The sequence below is a fragment of the Tauraco erythrolophus genome, chromosome 3, assembly GCF_009769465.1.
Source record: "Tauraco erythrolophus isolate bTauEry1 chromosome 3, bTauEry1.pri, whole genome shotgun sequence".
Taxonomy (NCBI): Eukaryota; Metazoa; Chordata; class Aves; order Musophagiformes; family Musophagidae; genus Tauraco; species Tauraco erythrolophus.
Window position 1 is genome coordinate 31,836,638 of NC_141467.1, and position 26,564 is coordinate 31,863,201.

Consider the following 26,564-nt stretch of genomic DNA (forward strand, 5'->3'; position numbering starts at 1 on the left):
GTGAGACAGGAGAAGGGGGCTCAGAGGCAAATGCGGGGCTGTGGGATGCACAGCTATGATGGAGGCCTTGAGGGCAGATCTTCTGTGGAATTTGAGCCTGTCCTACCTATATTCAAGAAACAGCAACCTTCTATTGTCGGCATATGAAAATTTAGTTGGTAATGGGTTCCTTATCTTGGCTGGCGTGATGTTTCATTTGCTGCTTGTATCTCCCACTTTTGTACAAGTAAAGTCAAATTCAAATGAAATTAATCCAGTCCTGCAAGTACCTTTAAAATATTTCTGCTGTAAATGTTAGCTATAAATCTTAATCGTTCCCATAGGAAAATAATATTTCAGCAAGTAGCAGGATTTTGTATTTTCGCCTGCCAGATTATTTATGTTGAGGAAACTTAATTATCCCTGTTCTTCCCACAAACAGAAGTTGGCTGGTTCCCAATAGTCTCCTGCCACCAAATCGTTTGACAAAAATTTTGTTTAAGTTTTCCTAAAGCTGACTGGCAGAAAGATTATGTTCAAGCATTTAATCCAAATTTTTGTAAATCATACAAGAATGAGTAATTATATCAGTTTAGTACCTATATATTTGCTGAACACTGAAAAGTAACTATCTCCAAATTTCCAGATAAAACAGTTATATTGGCATCTTATGACAAGATTCTGGAATCCAAGACCGCTGAAAGACATTTGAAGACAGAAGGATCTTACCTTGCAGAAATATGTTCTTTCAGCTGCAGAATGCTCGCTACGTTTATCAGGAGGTATTGTGCTTTATTCACAAGAGACAGTGAGATGTTTGTAGCAGGCGCCAGACCTAAAAAAACGAATCCAGCATTCTAAAATGATCGTTCAAAACCAGGAAGATTATACTACTAATTTCGCCTCATCTTTCCTTCGAGCTTTTACTCATTCTCACTAAAAATTTATTCATTTGGCTTCAGACACTAAGGAAGGATTCCAAGAATCCCCTTAAACCTGTAAAGGATAATGATGCAATGCATTTAGAAACTGAGATAGAGCTGAGATTTGACCAAATATGTAAAATAATTTAAAGGAGCAATACTTATGGATTTTTGATGCTCCTTCCATTTGATCCTTTTTTATAATGAAATTTAGTCTAAGAATAAATTCTTTGTTTTTAGATTTTTCATTATCATTTTTCAAAATGATCATTGAGTTTCCAGACAAAATCATGGTCATGATGATAAAAAAACCCAGACTGGTGTATCTGTACATTTTCACCAAATGTAGAAGGGCAAGCATAAACACAGTTTGAGTACAAGTGTACCCTTTGAAACCTACTAGATCAACATGGAATGGCTCACCCTTTTTCAGGGAGATTATAAAGTCAGTATGAAGTCTGTAAGCCTTATGTTTACTAAGTGAGGAATCACAAATATTTTTAAGAGTGACGACATACCTTTTGTATTTTTCTGATGCAACCTGTTTTTAATGTCTGAACTTTGTCTTATCAAGCGACATGGATGACCAAGAAACTCGGAGAACCAGTCAGCGATTCTTTCTCCACAGTCGTATGTTTTTACCCTATTATGTAAAAAGAAGGACTTAACAAAGTTTGATTGCCCAAACACTAATTTGAAAAACTGAAGACGAATTACGAAGATGTTTATTCTGCTTCTTCCAATATAAAATACAGAATATGTGTTCTCTGATGAGTGATAAAACAGAGATGTGAAGATCTGCATAATTTTATCTCCCAGTTTCCTCAATTTTACTCAGTCTTGAAGTTAATATTCATGAGATTTAATTTAGTTTTATACAGAAAATAACTGTGGAATAAAGGATTAAATAATCATAATGCTCAACACTGACTGAAGTACAGTAACTGGTAGCCCATATTACAGTATTACAGTACAATATTATTAAAAGGTTATTCTCTGGTCTGTGGTTTTTACTAAAACAAAGAGGATTAATCTGAGTTGAATTTAAGATTGCCCCACTGTGCCACACTGTATGTAATTTTTAATCATCTCTCTGAGAAGGATTCTGAGATGACCTCTCTTGGCTTAGGAAGGGCACAGGTCAGATCACTGGGAAGTGATCCTATCTGCCATTAGATTCCTCAGCCCTGAGTAATCTTAACTTTAATCTTAAATTAGTTATCTGGGTTTCCCTCACAGATAACGGAAAGAGGTAAGTAGCTCCCATCTATGTCAGACCTCAGGATGGGATGACCCTCCCTCTGGGAGTGTTTAACTCTCTTTATTGACTACAAAAGGAGATCTGACTGACATCTAACTTTTAAATGGCATAAGCAGATAAAAGGAATGCAAATTCTCGTGCCAATCTAGGCAGGATTCTTGTAGTAAGGAAAGTGAGGTAGCAGTGGTCCTACGCTCACCTTTTTGTCCTATCCAGCCAAAGAAGATGATCTGCATGGAGACCATCTGTTCTGGGAAACAAGAAAACAGCTCCTCACAGCAAAAGATGCTAAGCTCTAGGATTGAGAGTAGTGGCTTGGCTTTATAAAATGCTTTGCAGGTTCAGCTGAGTTACACAGGTAGAAAGCCAGGACAAGTGAAATCAAAGAGATTGTATAATCCTGCAGGGATCAGATATCTCTTCAGCAGTTCTGAATTTTGCCTGTGGTGCACCTCTGCATCCCTCTCCCTGCTCTGAGACTAGACGGATGCCAACCACAGCTGCCCTTAGCCAGTGATGTCCTGGAGCTGAAATGAAACTATGGTATTATGAGATGCAGGCACTGTGGCCAAAACCAGTGAAACAAGGGCCAAAAGGTGAAACTTCAAATGAGATTCTATAGTCTGCGCTGAACAGTTCTTGTGTCCTTGCTGGTCACTGTGTTAGAGAGAAGGCTGCTAAGAAGAAGGCATGAATCTCCCATGGTAACAGTACAGGTGAAACAAATTCCCCAAATATTTCTTCTCACCCAAACAGAGGTGCTAGGGATATTCAAACTCTCTCCTGAGCCAATTACCTCCAGCAGCCTGCTGGGGCTTAACACTATATAAATCAGGATCAAAGTTTTGCCCTCTTTTCTATTTGCTTACCATTTTAAGTCACAGTGGCTGAGTTAGAGACACACAGCATTCTTAGTGTTTCATCAAACGTCACTGTGTAGTTTTTGTATTCCGAGACTCTTATGTTTTCAAATTGCTTTCCCTTAGTGTCAGACCATTTTCTGAGCAAGTACCATCGTCCCTTCAAGGTCTTATTCAAAGTCCTTCTGTTGTAGCTCAATTCTATTCATTTTCTGCTTATGTTTATTTTTGTTGAGTATTACTTTACATCTATAAGCATTACGTTTCATTTGGCACATGTCAGGCAATTTATAAAGGAGGGTCTAGTTCTCTCAGATTTTACTTGCTGTTTGCCTTGAGTTTCCCCACTCATCTTCTTATTATGTCATTTAGCTTCAGTGCATTACAGCTGGTCCCTCTAGCTAGGTAATTTATAGAACAAGAAACAAGGACAGCTGAAGTCTGAATATTGATCCCAAGGGATATAATACATACATTTACACACAACAGGCTCAGTTCACCTTGTTTTTAACTATGCCTTTGTCTTCTTCTACCACTGATACTGTTCCTTTGATCTCTTTGATACTGTGGCCTGTCAAAGAGAAGGCTGTGTCTCTGCCTATTTCAGCAGACCACTAACCTTGAGCATTTAGGGTCTTCTACGACATCAATAACCTTAACATTACTAGCTTCTACTTGCATCTGTCAACTGTTAGATATTATACCAGAAAGCCATGTCCCTCCGATATGAGCAGCACGTGCTGATGGACAACCCCTGCCGAGATGAAGGCTAACACTGATGAATTGCTTCACAAGGGAAACTTGGGCTCATTAAACTTTTGTGGCTGCTGTGAAATTAAACTTCCGCACGTGACTGCTTGCAGATTCAACATCATGTGCTTTTCTCAGCTATCTCAGTGTAAATTCAGTGTAACTTCCTAAGTAAATAGAACTGGATGAAATCACACTGTCAGAGAGCAGAATTAATAAATGCAAAATGCCTTAGTAGGGATTTATTTTGAATAAAAGCCTTTTAACAAAGACTTTTGGTCCCACTGCTCACTTCAGACACTTTGTAGAAAAGACCACAAATCACCTCCTGTCCTGCTGCAAAGCACTGTTTTGCTCCTATTTCCATTTTTTGGCCTCGGAGACTCCCCTGCTGCAACACGGGAACCTGGCATCAGTGCTGTTTGATCTCTAAGCAGTTTGAGCGCCTCATCAACATTGTCCACCCGTTTTGCCTTACTTTTTGCCTTGTTTATTTGCTAATCACAGTCCACTCTGTGCACTTTGTCTTGCATCTCCCTTTCTTCATCATTCCATCCTTTCCTTCCTTCTCAGAACCCCAAGCAGTTTCCCATGAAAACTTCCTATTTCATATATTAAAAATGGCACAGTCAATGACATGAAAGACAAGCTACAACAAATAGCGTGGCACACAATTATATACACACAGAGAGAAGGATAACCTAGGCTATTTTACAGCCTGTAATAGATGGGCTAACCATGGGGAGGCTAAGGATGAGTCAACACTAAGGGAAGCGGGACAGATGGTTAAAACAAATTACTCTTGGGTGAATTCCACTACCTGAGGAAAATACACTTCTGAGAAAAAAATCCTCTTTGTCATCTGAACAGCTAGTAGAAAAGGAGAAGATCATTTCCTGCATGGCTCCATGGGGAAATTGGCCAGGTCTTTTGTGGTTTTGTTTATGTGTTACCCTCAGAGAAGCAAACAGAGAGAGTTACAAAGAATTAGTATACCTGGGCTAAAAGAAGACGTAAATCTGTAAGTGGCTCATTTAGTTGGACTTATCAAGAGACTCAGTGAAAAGAAACATAGTAGATAATGCAAAGGTACTTTAGGAAGGCACTTGATACACTGCCACCCAGAACACCTAATGAGACTGGAAAGTACTTAGCAAAGATGATGGATAAACACTTAAGTTCACTGATAGGAAATTAATTTATGCATAATGTTATATTTCACTGAAGTGGTATGTCTCTTGATTAGACTTTATGTTATTTCACATATTCATCTGCAATTTTCCCAAGATTGTTACGGGGACACTGATTAACATGGGTGGTCAAAACAAAATTAAAAAGGGTTGTAAATATGGAAAGGTGTTTATAACCTCAGCAGGTTCTAGCAATTTTGAATCTGCATAGGATGAAATAGGCAAAGTTGCCACCATCATTACTGTCAAATGAAGGAAGTCTAGAGTCCTGCCGAGGCCCCTAGCTGGCATTTGAAAGTAACTGGGGCCACTTTTCCCTTTTCTCACCCTTGCAGGAAGTAAAATAAAGACCTCCCTTATTCAAGTGAGTGCCAAGTCATCACAGTCTCTTGTACCATTCTTCCCCCTCTTTTTAATTTTTATTATTTTTTAGTGTTTTCTATCAGACATGCTGGGCATGCCAAATTACCTATCTAAATCTATCTTCTCCTGGTCCACTTAGTCATTCACTGCTTTCCACCCTCTCTCTCTTTTTTTTAAGGACATCTGTCTCTGCGTGTCCTTCCAACCGTGTCCCGAGTGTCACTGCAGTAATTTTCAGCTTCGATTCCTCTCTGCTCTCACTCACCTGTGTGAACAGACTTTACTCTCAGAGATCACAGCCTCTTTTCCAGTGTTTTCTTCTAGTGATACAGATATTGGGTCCATGCCTAGATGGGCAGAGAGCAAACCACATTTAAACCAAAACATTTATGTGGAAACACAGGGTCATGAAAAAAGTTCTGGTTTTTGCACCTGTTCACAATCATAGCAGCCTCTCAAACAGCACATGACAAAAATCCTTTATTTTTTTGCGAGAATTATATTCTCTGCCTGCAGGTGGCTCCAAATGATAATGCACAGAGCAAAGGCTGCAGGTGACCTTGGTAAAAACCACATTATGGAATATACAATTTCAGCTTTGAGTAACTTCATTCTCTGTGTATCTCAGGCAACAAAACTGGCACAGAATTACTACCTCAGTCATGGTTTTTGTTGAAAGGATGAGTTTATCACTGTTGTGCCCCCTCTAGAAAATCAGGAAGTGAGGTTAATCTGCTGAACTGTTGGGTTGTTTTTTTCTGTAGTGGTAGGATGGAGTGATCAGAAAGATGAAAGATGATGAAGGATGAAAGACGGAGGGGCAGGGGAGAGAGGAAAAATAAGCACAGGCTGTTGATGGAAAGAAATATAATGTGTCACAAAACTATACTAATTTAAAGATAGAATGTACGGAAATCACTAATGAGAGAATTATTCCTATTTATCCATCTCTAAGTTTAATCCAGATGAGGAATTACTGGAAATGGCCTATGTTAACAATTTATTCCCTAGGTTTCCTATCTTAAATGGAATTAGCCAAAGACATGGAAAGGCCACCATGGCTTACTAGAACTAAAAGAAAAGCTCTACTATTTTCCTCTCTGTTAACTGAAAGCAATAATCTGAAACGATGAACAAAGGGGTTTCCTATGCGGCTGCAATGAAGCCAACTCTTTTCTGTTAAACTGCAACATAAACCAGCAAAGACTGATCTCCTGCACCCCAGCTTTGCATGAGCACGTTTCAATTTCACTCATTACTTCCTGTTTACATTACTGTAGTACAAATAAGAATCAAGCTCCACCAGCTCTGTGATACGGTGAAATCAAATTGTTTTATTCTCTTCTGAAGAATAATGAAACGTCGTTCAGATTCACTATATGCCAACTATCAGCTCTGTTCCACGCAAGTTTTCAATAGAGAAAGATGTCTACTCCGTGTCTACCTAATGATGTTAGTATACTTCAGAAGTGAAGACAGAGGAGGAAAAGCTACGTTTGCATAGGAAAATAAAACCCCTAAGTAATAAATGCATTGAATTTGCTTGCAACAGCCTGAAAAAGAAGCCAATGTTATCATCTTATAAACTAGAACTAATGCTCTTGTACTTTATAGAAATTAAACGTTAGCATCATTCCTTCTGGAAAAGAAGAGTTTGAAAGGTTTCATACTCTATGCATTTGTAGCTGCTATATCTTTTAAAAATACTTTCTAAGCAAGGCATACTCACAGATTTCTTAAAATAGAGTCTCAGAGCTTTAAAAAGCACTGCTTTTACACACCAGCAAGTGTATCACATTTTTATTGAACAGTACACATTTTACAGTGATGTTTAGGTCAGTTAAACATTGATAATTACAATTTTATTCTATCTTAAGGCAAAAAAATAAAGCAGAATATTGCCAGTTACTAAAATGTAAAAGCTGTCATTCTCCATGGTCATTTGCTTGATAATAAAATTCACAGATGTGCTCACAGTATTAATATAAAAAAAAAATTATTCTTGTCTTTATAGCTCCTATTTTCAGTCAATGAGAAAAATTAGAGGTCTGTTATTTCAATAGGCTGAAATATAAACTATTCATGTATATTCTTTCGTCAGTGTATGCACTTAATTCTCATTATTTTTATTGGCAGTAACACATGACTATTTGAAGGCACAATAAACTCCATAAAGAGTAATTAATTGCTCAGTTTTGCTAGCATCTTTCTACTCCAATATTTTAAAGGGTTTTCACAACACTCAAAATTTCTCCCTCTGTGAAGCGGCACACTAATGCCCAACTTGCCAGAGTAATGCTGATTGTTAGCTAAAATGGAAAGAGAGAAATTAATCTTCTCCAGAAATGTATTCTCAGGTAAATTCTGTTTGCCTTACTTTTATGTCGGTCAGCAACAAGCCCAGTGTAACCTGTGCCCATATGTATTTGATGGAGCAGGACAACAAGATTTCTCTTGATTCCCACTCAAGTAATATGGCTTCTAGAAATGAAGCCACTTGCTCCTGCCCACCTTTAAGTTTCCGGGAGCCTAACCATTACCTGCCTCAGCTGAGATAACAGAACTTGTCTTTCTCCACGGGGGCTTATTGAAAGTTACACCGATTTTCTCAAAGTGGGTCCTGTGATAGCAAGGGTTAGTTACACTCTTCGTGTCAAAAAGAAGAGGAAACGCCTGTTAACAACCACATAGCCTAAGAAAATAATTCTGACAAAATTCAGAAATGCAGTTTCTCAAAATTAAAATCTCACTCCCTTTATCAAAGCAAATGTCATGGTTTGATGTGGAGGGGGGGGTGGTTCTGGTGGCAGGAGAGGGGTTTTGGTCCCTGTGACCTCCCCGGTCTTGGAACCGGGTTAGGCTTAGTTCTGGCCACCAGATCAGACTGCCATCCCCCTCGGGGTTGAGCCAATAGGGCGCCTCTGCGAATTGCCCTATTTAAGTCAGGACAAGGGAACCGGAAAAGGTGCTTCGCCCAGGATCGAGCAGAGAAGGGAGGAGGGCACTGCCCCCGCTCCCTGGCTCCCGGCCGGGCGGCTGCCTGCGTCGGGCCGGTGCCGCCCACGGAGAATGGCGGCGGCGGAGCCAGCTGGGGAACTCGGGGGCACCCCACTCCCGGGGTGCCCACTGGGCTGAGTTCACCTGGAGAGGACTGAGATCTGAGAGAAACAGCTGCATCAACACCAGGTCAGTGAGGATGGAGCGGGAGGAGGTGTGCCGGAGCCAAGTTTCCCCTGCGGCTGATGGTGAGAGAGCAGGCGGCCCCCCTGCAACCAGGACGGCCTCGGTGGAGCAGAGACCCACTCGCAGCCCATGGGGAGAAGATGCCTGAGCCTGAGGATGGTCGTGTTGGGGTGCACGACGAGGCAGAGCGGCATCTGGAGTCTTCGTGACAACCCACGCCGGAGCGAGTGGCTACAGCTCCCTAAGTACCCGAGGCTGTGGTAAAGCCCACACCGGAGCAATCTGTGGGGAAGGATTGTTTCCAGTGGGCTGGACTCACGTTGGAGAAGTTTGTGGATTTTTTCCTCGTGGGTAGGGGATCCATTGGAGCAGGGGAAAAGGGTGTAAGGACTCCTTCTCCTTTAAGAAAGAAGCAGCAGTAACAGCACGGAATGAACTGACCTGCACTCCCCCAGTCCCTGCCCCCTGTGCTGCTGGGGGGAGGAGGTAGAGCCGGGAGGAAAAGGAAGGGGGGGGGGAAGGTGTCGGTTTTAAGATCTGGTTCTGTTTCTTTCTGTCCTCTCAAGTAATCGGTTTTTGTTTCCCTTTGTCCTTCTAAGTAATCATTAATAAACTGTTTTGCTTTGAGAGAAGCTCTGCCTGTTTTGCTCAGGACCATGGTTGGTGGGTGCTCCCTCTGTTCTTGTCTCAACCCTCAGTCCCTTTGGTTTTTTTTTTCTCTCCTCTCTACTTCACTGGAGAAGGAGAGACTGTGTGAGTTTTAGTTGCTGGATCAGCCTAAAACCACTACAGCAAAGTACAGCCAATGAGAGACCAAGCACAAGCTCTTCCTCTCCCTCTGCTCTCACTTGCTCCCTTCCTCAGGGATCAGGAGAATACCCAGAGCTCCCCAGCTAACTAATTAGTTGCAAGCCAACTAATTTTTCAGTCATGCCAGGGAAGGATCGTACGCCTTCGAGCAGTTTTGGCCTTGTCTAGAGCCCCAGTCTGATGTCCTTGCTAGCCACAGGGATGGCAGGATTGCACAGCCGAGTCACTTAGACAGCAGGTGTGCCCATCCAAGGCTGGTTGTTAGATGGGCTTCGGAGACATGCTATGCACAGGAGTTAAAGAAAGAACATGAAGCGGTGTCTCAGTATGCGGAGGATTCAGCAAAAGGTATTAAAGTAGTTACTGTCACACTAAATCATGCTGACAGTTTTATTTTGTTGGACAGAGAAGACAGAGGATATTAAACCGTATTGAAATAAAATAGCCATAAACAAATTTTCCACTAATGAAAAGTTCTAGAGGGAGAGGAAAGCATGTGCCTGGAGGGGGAGAGAGAACAGACTCATTATGTTTTAAAAATGGCACAGAAAAAGTCTTCACCATAATCTAATGGCATAACAGAAAAATGTTCTTTAAGAATGCCGCATAATTCAGCTCTGTGAGATTCACCCTATTGGGCTCTAGGCACTTACCAGAGGCATCTATTCCCGCAGCATGGTTGCCTTAGGCTCTCTCTATTGGAGACAGACACCTCCAGATAGCAAAGCGCACTCTAGGTGGAGATCATTGCCACAGCCTGCTCTCACAACGAGAAAAGCACCGATGACAGCAGAGAAACTGGCAGAGAAAGCATAGTGGTTACAGCCTGCTTGCAGAGGAGGAGCAGGAGGAAGGCAGCTAGCTTGACCACAGCTGTCACCCAGTCAGCTGCGAGCTGCTGGGCTTTCACCTTCATCAGAGCAAGAGGTGCAGTAACGGTGCAGCTCAAAGGTTTTATCTCTCTTTTTCTTTCACCACTATTGCCTCCCTCACTCAATCCTCACCATCAGAAATGTCCCCATCACACCGAGAAGAACAGAGGAACTGCACAGGGAGTGTGAGGGCAGAGGGAGAAGACGAAGGGTTGGAGGAAACAAAACTCCTCTTGGAAAGGCACGTGCTACTGTAGCTGAGGAAAGGCAGTTGGGATGGAAGGCATCCAGTGGGAGAAAGAAACTTGTTAAGTAACAAAGCTGGAAGAGATCTGGAGGTGGCCGTAGTCAGCAGGCTAAGTGCTGCGAATCTGAAATACCATTAGCAACAGGCATAGGCCAGGGAAGGCTCTGTGCTGCACAACAGCCAGCCTGGCTCATCAGAGGGCTATGGCTCCTCGTCACACTGATGGCTGCTCCAGCTACACACGTGGTGCTCAGCTTCAGGTCCTACGTTAGCAACAGACCACTGACAGGCTGGAGAGAGTGGTGACAAAAGCAACAGTGATTAACACAGGATTTTCAAGAACAGAGTCAACTTACTAAATCAAATTATTCTAGCATGAAATTTAAGTGGGAGACATAACAATGATCCATGTATGTGAAGGGATAAAAGGAAAAATTAAAAAATTAACAGCAACAAATAAATCATGCATTTAGACTGCAGGTAAGAGGAAAGAAAACAGAATAAATATTGAAACTACTTCCTACAGATTTATCTGCTCAGTCTTACCCTGTCAGTTTGTATGTGTCCCCATCACTGTGCTATCTTATGAGCAGTAACCTCTGGAATAGAGTATCCAAGCAAATGAAAGTCATTATCTCACTGTCAAGCATTGAAAAAATACCACAGGTTGCATGTACACAATGAGAGTGACAAATAGCAGGACTATTATAAAAGAGGGCCCAGACCACCTCATGGGCTAAGATTATTGGTATCTAGAACCATTATACAAAGAATAAAATGACTCCACTCTTATATACTGCCTGTACCAAAGCAGGCTACAAATAAATGCCAACCATGTTTCTGTTATAGCACACTAGAGATCTGATCAATCACTTTGGGGCGGAAAAGTGATCCACAGACTTGGGTGGAAATGGTTCTCACTTTCATAAGAAGGAAGGTGAATAACAGTGAAAACTTCAAAATTGACACAAAGTAAAATGTAGGATTTAAAGGCGAATTTCACCCTGGCACTAACTATAGCAAGAGATTTCTTCTATGATGAGGTTACAGCATTGATGGATAGGGGAAGAGCAACTGACATCATCTACCTGGACTTATCCAAAGCATTTGATACTGTCCCACACAACATCCTTGTCTCTAAACTGGAAAGACATGGTTTTGATGGATGGACCACTCAGTGGATAAGGAATTGGCTGGATGGTCACACTCAAAGAGTTGTGGTCAGCGGTTCAATGTCCAAGTGGAGGCCAGTGACAAGTGGTGCTCCTCAGGGATCAGTACTGGGACCAGTGCTATTTAACATCTTTGTTGGTGACATGGACAGTGGGATTGAGTGCACCCTCAGCAAGTTTGCAGATGACACCAAGTTGTGTGGTGTGGTCGACACACTGGAGGGAAGGGATGCCATCCAGAGGGACCTTGACAGGCTTGAAAGGTGAGCCCATGTGAACCTCATGAAGTTCAACAAGGCCAAGGGCAAGGTCCTACACATGGGTCGGGGCAATCCCAAGCACAAGTACAGGCTGGGTGGAGAATGGATTGAGAGCAGCCCTGAGGAAAAGGACTTGGTAGCGCTGGTGGATGAGAAGCTCAACATGAGCCGGCAATGTGCACTGGCAGCCCAGAAAGCCAACCGTATCCTGGGCTGCATTCAAAGAAGCGTGGCCAGCAGGTCGAGGGAGGGTTCTGCCCCTCTACTCTGCTCTTGTGAGACCCCACCTGGAATACTGTGTTCAGCTCTGGAGTCCCCAACACAAGAAGGACATGGAGCTGCTGGAGCGGGTCCAGAGGAGAGCCATGAAGATGATCCAAGGGCTGGAACACCTCTGCTATGAAGACAGGCTGAGAGAGTTGGGGCTGTTCAGCCTGGAGAAGAAAAGGCTCTGGGGTGATCTTATTGCAGCCTTCCAGTACTTAAAGGGGGCCTACTAGAAAGCTGGAGAGGGACTTTTTACAAGGGCATGTAGTGATAGGACAAGGGGCAACGGCTTTAAACTGAAAGAGGGTAGATTTAGAATAGATATAAGGAAGAAATTTTTCACTCAGAAGGTGGTGAAGTACTGGAACAGGTTGTCCAGAGAAGTTGTAGATGCCCCATCCCTGGAAGTGTTCAAGGCCAAGTTGGATGAGGCTTTAGGCAACCTGGTGTGGTGGAGGGTTTCCCTGCCCATGGCAGGGGGGTTGGAACTAGATGATCTTTGAGGTCCCTTTCAACCCTAACCATTCTATGGTTCTGATTCTATGATTCTAAATCTCAGTGATAAATGGATTTCTTGACTGTCATCTTTGTCTGTGAAAACTTCCTGACTCTCTGAAGTATGTCAGTGCAGATATTATCAACAGGCAAACATACTAATGGTTATACACTTGCGTGAAAAATGTGGTACTAGCAAGGAAAAAAATTAAGAACATACTTAGAATAGCAGAATGAAGCAATCAAAAGGCCCAATAGAGCCGAACCTCTGAAAATGTGAAGGATAAATGGAGAAGGTTTGGACAAGACTTCACACTGTGTTTGCAAGCAAGAGGTACACACAGGAAGGAAGAGAGATGGAAAGGAACTGATTTTCTAGAAATAATTATTTCTGAAGCACTTGGTAATTTAAAAGTCGTGAGAAGGCTGTCTATGCAACTGTACTACAAAAATTTGAGGTGCAAGCTGTTCCATATGGAATTGACTTGAATTGACTGCATGTTTTCAAAGACAGATTACAAAGGGAAGAGTGGAAAATAGCAGTGTTTGTGTCAATGAGCCAGTCTGGAATCCCTAAGAAGAGACTAGATTGTGTTTGGGACCTGAAGCACGTACATAAAATTACACAAGACTAGTGGAAGTACCCAAATTTACATTTGACAAACCAATTCCAGACAAAAGAAATCAACTGGTCAGACTTAATTATATGGAAAGTGTTCAGACAGCTTGAGAGGACAACAACTGTAATGTACAAACAGAAAGGAGACAGTAGTTACAGATCTACTCATATGGCTTTCTAATAAAAGGTGAAAATTTTGAACATAGGTTCCCTTGTTTTGCTCTAGCTGCTGAAAATGTGGGCACATATATTATTAATGGTTAAGACATACAGGCTGAGTAAATGTTAGACCCCAGGGAAATTATGAACACCATTCAAACACATGCAAACTCGGCATTACTAAATGAGTTCTGCGGAATACAAACCAGTTCCAGTGTTCAGTGCTAACAGCACTGTTAGCAAGATAAAGAATTTGCACTTCCAAGTAGCAAAGGGCTGTCTATAATACTTTCCGTAAGTTTTTTTCTTTTTTTTTTTTTCTCCTCAGCAGAGAATAAAAAGGATTTTGATGAATCCAGAGAAGCCCGAACATCATGAAATATTTGCCTGCTACAGCAAGTATTTAACAGAGCTAAATAATGTCTGGTCCTTATTTTAATTACTAGTAATTTCCATTGAAGACTCTGCCCCTCTAGGCACACAGCTGGGAGGAGAGATATAAAATGAGAAGGTCTTTGGCCAGGGTGTTTGAGTTTAGACTCCTATTCCCTTACCTTTGCAGCAATAACAGTCCCTTCAGGCTGATGGACTTCATGATGCGGAGAGACAGACTAGTCAGTAACTTTTCACATCTGTCAATTCATTACTCCTTTCTGGAGCATCCACTTTATGACTGCACATAGGGAGTCACTGTCTACTCTCTGCCTGTCCCAACAACGAGCTAGGAAACTACCCAAGGCTGCATATTACAGCCTAGGCTTTCTTTGCCCACAGCTGGTAGCAGAATTTGTCCCTTAAGTCAGTAAGCATTCAGTAGTTTGGTGGGTGCATGCAGGTGTCTCTGTCTAGAATAAGGAAGGGGAGAAAAGGATATTGGTTACTAACCTTCTGCCTGGATGATCATAACATTTTTCTTCAGATCAATTGAGGGATTTATAAGACACAACCTTGGCTCCTGCTTCTGAGTCATGCAGACCCCATTCTGGTTTACAACCATCCAGCTACGGTCATACAACAAACCCTGGTTTCCCACTGGCCATTCTGTAACCTGGAAAAGCATCAGGAGCGGATACAAAAGTTTAGAAAATGTTACCTGCATTAATAGATTCATGCTGAAAAGAAAAGAGAGGGAAAAGAAACCATTAATGGAATATTTTGAAATCAGGAAAACTTGTGCAAGCCAGTGTGTCAGCCTTTAGTAACAGAAAACTTAATTGCAAATCAAAGATAAAGATATCACTGCACAAAGCTGACAAAACAAATATATAATTTGTTACTATAATTTGCTACATATTATCATACACTTTGATTTAACAGAGCCATGAGAAAAGAGTAAACAACCCCTGAAACACTCTGAAAACTGCTTTCAGTTTTATACTGATCCATTTTCAGGACCTTTTCCCCCAACAATTTTTTTTTTCCAATTTACAAACCACGGACATTTAATGGGAGTTGTACGAATTAAGACAAAACCAACCAACCAACCAGCACAAAAAATGTGAAATTCAAAATTCTGAAAAGCCTTCTGTATTTTTCATAAAACTGGAACCATTTTATCAATGAATTCATCTGAGAAAACCTCCACCACTGACGTTTCTAGGAGCATAATAGTTTCTCCGGATCCCTTTACAACGAAACACATTGTCTTCTTCGCTATCTGTTCTTCTATTACTACTACGATACTCTTTACATTCAATAGCCTATACAAGCATATTGTCCTTGCTTTCATGTACATTTTTCTGGTGAAAAGAACATCTGTTACTGATGCTACACAGATGGTAATCTTGAAATCCAAAAAGAGAGCAATTTTAGTAATGCCTTTGGGTGATATTAATAACCGCTTTCTCCTTCAGAATGTTAAAATATTAATACCATTCTTTTAACATAAAGCTGAGCATTTAAACATATTGCTTCAACTCATGTATGCTTCCTAGTTCATAGTTGAGTACAAAGAAAAGTTAACTACAGCTGAACTTTGTTGAATTCTAAGTGCAGCTCACATGAGTTAACCGGCAAAAGACTTCGGCAAAAAGTATTGAGAAAAAGATAGGTCAGGCACAGCCCGATGCTCTGAAGAAAAGCATGGCTGGAAGCACTGGTTAAATTAATTAAAAATCACATTTTTGTTTAGCATGTGCTCTATCCAAAACCCCACAGAACCACAATATCCCATTCTTACAAACCTTTCCAGGTTTTGTGGGAGCCTGCAGCAGTAGCTTGATACTGATGGCCTGGGTAGAGAAAGCTGAGGCAGGAACTCTGAAACTGGGAACGTAAAGCATTAAAGCTGAACTCTAAATAATTTGGCCACAGTGCTATCAGCTGTATTGAATACAGAAAATATGTGGAAAAATTTTAAAGATGAGAAATGTATTTTATCAACGTACTTGATTTATAATATTCTTTGGCAGTTTTTCAAGTGAGCATGGATGAAAAATTCAGTCAAAAATGGAAACTTTAGGTCTGACAGTGTCATCTGAAACCACATTGTCCAAGCACCTCAAACTGTCAGCGCCTATATGATGCGAACCTTCACTCTGTCTTTTTAGCAGAGGAATCATAGCCCAAAGACTGCAATATCAGCTGAAGAACAGACTTTTGTCCTTGCTGGAAATTATTCTTTGGAGAGGCCAGTATTTTTTTTGTTATCCTGTATAATTAAATTACAAAATGCATTAGAACAGCTGGTGATCATTCGAGAGCTGCAAGAATTTCCTGCTACCAAATTTCCCTTCCAAATCAGAAGATCACTAATCGGTAATACATCCTCCAATGGATCCAACAGATCTTTATAGAATTTGCAAGACATAATGAGCAGAATAAACTAAAAGAGCAGAAAAATAGAAAAAGAGCATGAAGAAAATGATTCCTAGCTCCCTATTGTAACATTCAGTTGGTTTGGTTCCACTTTAGATCAGCAATATTATTCAGGAAATAGCTTCAGTGTTTGCTTGCCATTCACTGAAGGTAAGAGGTTTTATGAGCAAAACAAAACATCTTCTCTGTAATCAGAGCTTCAGCTAATTCTTACATGCTGATAGGCATTTCGAGGAAGGCTCAGCTGACTAGGTAGGAGGTACCTGGAAATAATCAACACCTTCCGTTCAAAACATTCCTGGTAGGTCCAAAATAATGGCAAGTAACTCCATGCTCCACTCTGAGATGCAGCACATGACTACAGGTCCTCAGCCCATTTTTCCCCTTCTTCCGGGTATTTGCCAATGTAAAACGAATCATATGTACACGTGGCCAGCAGTGAGTCCCTGTCCTCTCAGGGGTGTCCTCTGTACACTGTTAAGTGTTCTACTTCCTCTCCACTTTTCAACTTACTGTATTGCATATGTTGCTAGGACCCCAATAAATAAAGTGGCAACAACAAAATAACTGTGTACCCTGTCTTAGACGACCATGAAACAGTCAGAGCTGGTTTGTTGCTAATACCAATACTGGAGATGGAAGAACATACACATTTCTATTCTTAGTACTTAGGCATGCGACCTGTGCAGACCGTCTCCAAACATTATTTCAAAGAGGCTGAAGAGATTATTGAATGATTGGAAGCAACTGAATTAGAGTAGTTCAAGCAAGTTCTGCCTGCTCTGCTTTCATGGAAGACATGAGAAGACTGGTTCAATTTGGCTCCCTCGGATTACATCTGAGACGTCTGCCCAAGGCTAGCAGAAATCACACAGGCTGCAAGGATGATCCACATCCCAGTGGACCAGCAGCAGGAAGGAGGTCAGTCAGGGCACTCAAATGTCACCAAATACCTATATTCAGGCAATCAATACAGCGAACCAAAGCAACCAATGAAGCTTACTGTGAACTAAAATAAAACAGGTCAGCGTACGTTGCAGTAAGCAATGCCATATTACACAGCTCTTTACTTCATTCCTTGTTGTTGTCTGGTCATCTCTGACTACTGAGGCAAATTAGAAAGCAGAGGGCAGAAGGAAATCAGGGACGCCATGATTTTACTGACAGATGCTAGCACACACCTTCATTCCCAGCATGGCACGTGGGCTAATCATCCAACATGAGGTCTTAAGCACATATTGTTGCACAGCACAGACAGTACATGGTATTATTCTATCTGCTTTAGCCCACTTTTTCTTCTTTCAATGTAAAAATATTCATTGCAAAAATATGTGTTTGGGTTTTTTTTCAGAATTTTTGAAAAAACATTTTGGGTTGCATTTTTCCATAGTTCACAGTAATGTCATCATAAAGGCTAACACAATTTTCGAACACATTAAAGGAATCACTGAATAGGTTTTAAATTATGCAAATTTAAAAATGTTAGTGGTCTTACATTTAAATTATCCACTGATCACTAGGAATTTGCATTGTATTTTAAATTAAGAGCTAATTTGTCTTCTGTGTTGAGATGCAATTTTCATACTCTGAAATCTACTGCATGAATAATAAAGTTATTAATGTTTAAAGTCCTAACCTTTTTCACTGGGCACTCTGCATTATGTAATTATGCAAAATTCATTGACATGAGAGATGTTCATGTTTAAAAATGCATGTTTAAAACACATTTTTACATTGGAAAAGAAGAAAAAAAAGAGATCTAGGATAGAGGTTACTCCTCTCCTCTGCATCTCCCCATTTAGTAAATTAATTGTAGGGAAAAGAGAGTGCATTTAAGAAGCTGAGTTAGAATATTCTGCCCTCCGCTTCCCACACCCTGTATACAAACCCCATGGAACAACATTGAACAGAAACCATCCCGTGGCCAGGAACACTTTATAAACGCGCATGCTGTAGGAATTAACCAACCTGCAGCGAGCTGATCTTCATGCCAAGCTTCATCCTCCCAGCTGCCAAAGCACTCTGCGCTCTCCTTTTCTCTGGAGGTCAAGCACCTCCCATACTAAAACACTTAGCATACAGCAGAGAAATCAGAGTTTAGGAGAGCAGGAGATTATGTGACTCTAAAGAGGAGATCAAACAGCTGTTAGTTTGCACTCATATCCTCATTGAGTTTGTCCTCCCTCTGCTAATGAAGTCATCTGTCCTGCAACCAGTAAGTCAGCAGGCAGACTTCACTGGCAGACAGGCTGAGTCCTGCACACACACTCAGCTGGAATTTTCCACTGCACATATTATTTTAGGCAAATGCAAGCGATCATGTACTTATAATAAAGCCCATTTACTACACATGCTAAAGGTCTAACCTACCACACCAGCTGGAGGCCTACACTTGAACTTACAAATCTATGAGATTCTGATCTCAAGTATCCAAGTACAAGATGAATTAATTTATTGCTGCCCAATATCTAAAACACTTTCACCTTTCCACATCAACTAGCTTAGATCTACCTTACACCTGATAAAAAAGGAAACCAAATTTTTAACTGGAAAAATCTTTTTCTAACTTTCCAACAACTACAAAGCATCTAAAGGTATTTTAGATTTAAAACATGAAACTGAACTTAAATTATTGGTTTCTAACTGAAAACCAAGGAAACTAAAAGCTACATGATTATTACTTCAGAAGTTTATGAGTTTACTAAAGTAAGGAGATAATACACTGTTAAGCCTGAGGTCTGTATGACAAAGACCACTAAGAGACTTGCAAAGGAATACTGTTCTATGGGATTCAATCTTTTCATGATAAAGCCTAGAAATGCTGGTATAATAAGGTTTCTCTAGCATGTCTTGCTTCAAACTCTGGTGCCATGAGGCATGGGTTATTTTCCCTTTTAAAGATGATACAGGCTGAAGTTGCAGTAATAACATACATAGATTTGTGGAGAGTGATGAACTCTGCAGTTAGTAATAATGTGGGTTCTGGCAGTACTGGTTTTCTACTCTACTTTTAGCAATTGGGAAGAAAGCAAGCCATTGCTTGATTTAGAATGAGATTAACTGATTTTTAAAGCTCATTACAAATGGTGGGCTGTAAATTGTCATTTGCACCTCTTCTATAGACAGATAATGAGATTGACAGGTCTTTCAAAGGCTGGTTATAAATGTACTACAGGTCTAGAAGTGTCACTCAGACCTTTGGGAACAAAAACCTGAAGAATGCCTGGTGGACAGGAAGAAGATCAAGAAAGCAAACACATTTTCTTTGGGGATTTATTTCAATAATTAAAATAATGAAAATCAATAAATCTTTTGGCTTCATCTCCTCGCCTGCTCTCTTTATGCATCAAAGGCTCTTTTTCATCATATCCATTAGGTCAACTTCTACTGTTCTTTCACACATACTCATATACCTTCTATGCACTAAGTGGACATTGAAAAAAAATGCTCTTTGAGAAAAGGAGGAGAAGAATTAAATGCTATTGATAGTGAACCTCCAGTTCCCTCTAATACCATATACTAAAGTCAGTATATATTTAATTGTATATTACTCTTTGGCAATAAAGGCTCTGACAGTGCTTAGCTTACTGGATTCTAATGTGGCTGATACTTTGTTATCAAAAAATATCAAACCAGAATACACTAGACTTCAAAAATGATCCTAGGTGTGCAGAACTAAACCTCATAATATAGCTGCAATTTTAATATCTGTATTTTAAAACAATTCAAACCAGCTAGAGTTAGCTGTGTAATCCAAGTTGCCTTGGATTCCTCCCGTCGTCAATGGAAAGAGACAGATGATCTCTAAGGTCTTTTCCAACCTAGAAATCTATGAATCTATGAATCCAGGAACAATTCATTTTTCCTACTGCAGATGGCTATTTTACAATACAATGAATTAGCAGGTATCCATCTCCCACTGCCTACAGAATACTGTCTAACTTTGGAGGGGTAAATTGAGGTAAGATGAACCCTGCTTTGACATGTCTGGCACAAGAAGCATGCATGAGGAACAGAGATTTTCCACCTTCATATAAAATTGCAGTTCTGTCTGCCAGGGACTACCGGGTCTGCATGAATTCATCACCTCGAGTCGCTTCCCCTCACAGAGCTCGAAGAGGAGAATCCTGGCTCAGCTTGTGGGGAAACATAAGCTTTCTTTCATGCTGAGGTATGTCTTACCTGCTCCTGGGCACAATCACTTCAAAGCCTTGCTAGCACCGAATGTTGTGGTATGTATCTCACAACACCAGCCTGCACACTAAAAATAGAATTTAGACTTTAACCCCAATGGGGCCCAAATACTGCTACAACATATTTCAGCAGTTTCTGTAACACAGCTATAATAACCGCAAGACTTCAAGGTTAAAACATTTTTACATGAAATGTGGGATTCCTTTGATTTTCTAAACAGTTTGATTTAGTGGGAGGTTAATAAGGTGTGGAAATTGTTTGTTCAGGTCTCATTTAATGCTCAAAATTGTGCCTCTGAATTAAAGACACCATAAGCCAAACCAAATTTAAAAATACAGATGTTTTGTTGATCATTTTACAGACTTTGCTTTAATTCCCCATCTGCTTTTTGCATTAAGATAAAAAACAATAAATCATGATCAAATCAGTTGAGAAGCCATATTTTAAATGCAGGTGATTTGTCACTGGATTTGACCCCAATTTTCACTCAGATGTGAGACAGTGACCTACACCAGCAAGTTTTCATAGGGAAAGTTATACCGATATTGACATTCATTAAATCACTTCCCAGTATGGTACTAAGCAGAGTCACACTCTAGGTCATGTGTGGGCCATACACCTATTTCATAATGCATTATTAATAAAAAAAAAAAAGTCACAGCTAAGGTGACAATATTATTAACTTGGTAAAAAAGCAATTAAAATCTTCAAAGACTGAACTTTCAAATAGTGCAGCAACACTGAAATGTCATATTTCTGTTGCAAATGTATTTTTAATGATAACATTTCTTTGTAATGTAAATCAGCCTCCTCTCAATTATAACATGTTAATCAAGTTATTTCTCAGTTGCTGCCTACCCATCAATGCCTACAAGTCCATCACATGTCATTCTGTAAAAGCACACTAATTACTTGATTATATTTTAGGCAAGTTTTGCAAATCCAACTATTTTCTTCAAGACTGCAAATTATGTGCAGATTTGTCTGTTGTGGGGGAAGGAAGAGCAGAAGACACACTTGCACCCTGCAACTTCAGTCTAATTGAAAATCCTTCAAAGTACCTTAGCATGCAGGACTTGATCCTGGAGCCTGAAGAAAAGGAAAAATGGGTACCCCCATACTGCTTCCTAATATCTCATGCACATGCTATTCCTGGTTGGCATGTCCGAGAGGGGTAAAGATAAAACACAAGGCTGAGATGAATATTTAAGAATAATGCAAAGTGTATACCTCAAATGCAGAGCAGGATTTGATTGGGTAGAGGAAAATGTTGGCGACAGTGATGGGCTTGCCACCTCTTCTAAATGTTGGCACTGCAGTCTCAGAAACAGCAGCCCTTATGCTTTCTGCCTCAGCCTCTGGTGGCTGCCAGTTGAGAGTCACCTCTGCTTCAGACGAATTATTCCTGAGTTCGTCTGAGATGTCGGGTATTGGAGACAATTTATCTGCATTGTTAAAGGAAGGGTGGTCATCTGGGACAGACTTTGTTGTCAGCTTTGTAACAGAGGACTGGAAGGGAATCTCAGTGTCCAACTTGGAGAGTCTGGTGGCCATGATGAATTTCAAAAAAGTCTGAGCATCTTCAAAAGAAGACATATAGCCAAAGGATATTCTCACAGAACCAGTGGGACGTCCATCAATTATGTCTATATCATCTCCACAGACATGGCCAGCCTAGTTTGAAATAGGAAGAAAAACAGAGAGCTATTATGACAGACTTTGCTTTATTTCTCTTTATTTTTACACAGTTATTCATGAGTCTCTGAATCCTGACCTGAAAAACTGTTTCAAAAATACAAAGTTAACTCATGAATACAAAGAGAAAATGGAGAAAAAAATCCTGACTATCTTATTACTTACTCAAGCTGGGAAGAGGGTCGTTTTGAGATGCTTGTCTTATTCTACTCTAAGGCAAGAGAGACTTCTCAAAAACATGTTAAGAATCAGAAAAAGTTTGTACATCCCAGGATGGCCTGTTAGCTAGGGCAGTCTCCAGGTATATTCCAGTCTCATCTGCATAGTTCATTGGGATTTAAACTGAGGTATGACATTCAGGTAAGTGAACGAACCACAAGACTGATGATTTTTCTGGGGCAGTTTTCTTGATATTTGTTGTCAGAACAGTTCCATTTTATACTATCAGTGGCCTTATTCATGGCTTGAGTTACATCGTCCAATGGATAGCTATACAGCTGAGAACTGGTCTGGGATACTAGCAAAGCAGAGACTTGAATCTAGAACTCCAACATCCAGAGTGACTTCCCTTGTTACTGGGATAAGCAGTAAATCTGTCTTGCTGATACAGTCAATACCTTGCTTTCAGGTTGGAGGGAACTAGCCTTCCCTCTAGCACCTCCTCCTTTGAAGAACACAGGTTTCCACTCATGAAAAATCTTTGTTGAAAAAATCCCTCAAATACCCTAATAGTGACCTCCAGGTAGATATCCCTCTATTTGATATGTCTTTCATACTCTGTGGAAAACTCTCCTTTAGAGCATAAGTTTCTCCTTCAGTAAATGGATCAGTGAACACTGCCACTCACCTCCAGTGAGACAACCTAGAGATCCCCTTTGATCATCCATCTAATGTTAGCTCACCAATGGACACAAGATTTAGTCCTAAATCAGCATCCTTACTCCTGCAAATTCAGCAGCTGCTTTTTGTTGTTTGCTTCCCCCCTGCCTCCCTCAGAAATTCATTTATTTACTCATTCTGTTACATAAAAATGGAAGTGTGAATAGATTATTTACATGAGGATTTTTTTAAAGAAATATCACAGTCCAGTAAACACAAATGCCATTTATGCAAGGAGAAATAAAAAACCACAACCCTCTATGTCAAAGCGTGCAATACAGTAGCAAATATTTTAATGCAATGTGATGTAGTCTTTCTCCTCAACAATAAGGCAGAAGCAACATTTGCAAAATTAAGTTGCATCTGTTAATATACATGTAGCCCTTCTGCCAAGTATTGATTGATTGACTGAGGGAGAGGTTCCTGCTGTGCAAACAGGTAAATGAGTTCCTACATAACATACTAAGAAAACTAACCACTTCTCCAGGGACCCCTGAGGACAGAAAATCCTCCCTCACAGACATTTTATACACACAAATCTCCATCGGGGAAGGAAGAATACAGCCAGCACCATGGGAAAAGGCAAAATCAAAGTATATGTACAAATAATATGATAAAAAATGCCTTCCCCTAAACAGTGAAGCTGTCAATAACTCATCCAGTTCATTCTCAAAGGACTGATGAGAATGTCTCAAAAAAATGACTGCTTGACTGCATCATCTCATCATATCACTTTTGGTAGATCAAGTGTCTCTTTATAAGTTTGAGTTTGGTCTATCCCCATATAAATGTTCAGCCTTATTAACATGATACAGGCCTACAAGAGGCCAACCAAGAGTGTTGCAAATGGTCATTTGGCATTTTGCACTTCAGCAGAAAAGCAGATCTTTTTTTTCCTTTCTCAGAGTGTCCTGGGAAACCTGCTCCTCCTCAAAAATTCAAGCATCTCTCACCTGCTTTTAGACAGATTATGCCTGAGGAGACTATGGACCTGGAGCTTTCCATGGTAAGTAAATCAAAGCACCATTTTGCCAAGGAAGGTATTATAGAGCTCTCCCTCTTTAAGAACTTGTGCTATCAGTCTTGCGTATAAACATGTTTGCAAAAGTTATCTAATGATGACTTTTATGTAATGATAGCTCTGTGAAATTATAAGGGATCTATAACATCAATACAACCATTATAATTTTTTATCTTTTGAAGAATACCATTAATAACATTTTGAATTGTTCTGTATTAATTTACTATAATTTCAAACTCTGACAAATACACAGACATGAATCCTCCCCCACTTCATTGTAATACATTCTGCTACACGTCTTTTAATGAGGATATGGAAAGTATTAGTCATCTAGAAAAGTCTTTGCATTCATGCTCTAACAGTCTAACACACCAGTAATCTTGGTAGATGTCGTCTAAATCTACTTCACTCTCTGAGATTCACTGTGTATTCTCATTTATTGTTTCTTGTCCAATTTGTGTATGCCTTTTAAACTGTAACATCCAAGAGCAACAGGTCTGTAATACTTGAACATTATTAAGTACAATTAAGGATATTTAAGGAACAACATGAGATGAATTGTCCAGGGACTTCTGTTCTGCAGGATTTCATGTAATTCCAAATCAGGGGACACGCACAATTTCATATTTTCCAATGAAATAAAAACAAGCAACGCATATCGCTTGCGGTCCATCAAATGATTTTGTTTCAACATCTCATTTCAATGAATTGAATTTAATTTCATTTAATTATTTAAGACGGCAATTGAGTTGAACGGTCAGAGAAAGCAAATCAAATTTACCTTTATTCTTAAAGTCGCAGAGACTCAAAACGACACGACATCATACACCTACTTTAGCTTTTAACTACTCAAGGTTTTGGGTTTTTTTTGATACATAGTCGTATTTTCTTCTTACCTTCAAACCTCCCATCCTTAGGAAATGCAGAACTGATATCCAGAAGATGTCTCCTGGCTCACTGAATCTAGGTATTTTCCATGGACAATATATCATGTAATCTTACTCAGAAACTAACCTCCAGATTCCTTCGGATGTCCTCATTGCTTAAACCCAAATGCATCTGGCAGGCTCCTGTGTTACAGAAGCAACCTGTGCGGACATGTATGTTGTAGAGACTGGCCATCTTGTCCACCTTTCCAATTCAGCAGGAGATAAGACACAGGAGAAGAACAAAAAATAGACATTTTAAAGTTGTGGTAAACAACATACAATATTTTAAAGGTACAATTCAATTGGAGGCAAATTACTTCTCTAAATTATTAACAACTTACTGTAGCTTTTAACATTCCCATACATATATAGGATTTTTCGGTGGTTATTTCAGCTGAAAGAACACTGGTGGAAGTAGAAATGCTTACCTTGGCATTCAGAGAGAGTGCACACAACACACACATGCACACAGAGTATATCAGTTCGGGCTTTGATCCTGTTAATGATGGTACACGTGCTTAATTGTAAACTTGTAAACAGGTTCATTCACACCAGTAGCGCTGATTATAGGCCTGCAGTCAAGTGTTATTCAGTATCTTGACAGAACCGTCACCTACAACTGCATCTGTAGAGACTGAAGAGAGGCCTGGGGCACTTCTTCAGTTAGCTGAAGGAAACCTTGTTCTCCAAGGATCTGAAACTGCCAAGTCCTCATTGCAGAAACTGACTGTATCCATGGGATTTGGGCACGCAAGTGCTTGAAGAATCAGTCCTCCAGCAAGCAATAACACCTGACAGGGCAGGGACTAAACTGGAATACCTCTTTGAGTTTTCCACAGACGACCACCCAGTCAAAGAAGTCCCTGGTGTACTTCTTCCTCATGCTGTGCTGTTCTGTGATATATCGTTTTCTTATTGTCCACTAAATAATGAATGGGCAGAAATACATGACTTGATGACAAACCGGCATGAATAAATTATGTGAAGGAATGAAAAAGATGTGCAAAGAGAACAGAAGCATGCGTCTATATGTGCCTTGGAAGGAGATGCATATATGCATGCACCGGGAGGATGGCACTGGCAGGATGTCTCTGCAGAGAAGAGATATGGATTGTCAGGGTTTCATTGCACAGCTAAGAAACAACAGAAGCACACTGTGGGGATCCTCTTAGTACAGCTAAGAAACCATGGAAGCACACTGCAGGGATCTGAAAATGCTTTACGTTGATTTCAAAAAGCAACAACAGCAGCTGGTAAGGTTAGCCGAGCAGGTATAGCTACTGCCAGTTATTTCTTTGACAATAAATGATGAACATTCCTGGTCAGCACTGGGAGAAAGGAGAGTCGAATGGTCACAAATGTAGCATGAAACCTGGCACATCCTATCTCTACCACAGACTTCCAGAACGCCTCGCATAAGCTGCATTAATCTTGCTGTGCTTTTGCTTCTTTTCTGCAAAACGGAGAACTGAGAGCTCTGAGAACAGCTATGCTGCAGACCGAGAGGACCCTGCCACGCCAGCGACACAATCCTCCTCGCAGGGAGCTCAGGCTCAGCTATGCACAGAGTGACCGATCAGCCTAAAGGTGAAGGAATGGAAGTGTCAACCGTCCCAAAC

At 40.5% G+C, this 26,564-nt stretch overlaps 1 protein-coding gene across 1 annotated transcript in view; it reads right to left on the reverse strand.

The window, feature by feature from the left end:
* The window catches only part of MOCOS (molybdenum cofactor sulfurase), a 242,093-nt gene that overhangs the window by 14,459 nt on the left and 201,070 nt on the right, over positions 1-26,564 (reverse strand). Inside the window, exons 7-12 of the mRNA XM_086609116.1 lie at positions 25,031-25,147; positions 21,652-22,095; positions 14,296-14,458; positions 5,592-5,673; positions 1,421-1,545; positions 709-814 (exon numbers count right to left, since the gene is read on the reverse strand). Of these exons, the coding sequence (XP_086465242.1) occupies positions 709-814; positions 1,421-1,545; positions 5,592-5,673; positions 14,296-14,458; positions 21,652-22,095; positions 25,031-25,147 (1,037 nt within the window). The remainder of the gene's footprint in view (positions 1-708; positions 815-1,420; positions 1,546-5,591; positions 5,674-14,295; positions 14,459-21,651; positions 22,096-25,030; positions 25,148-26,564) is intronic.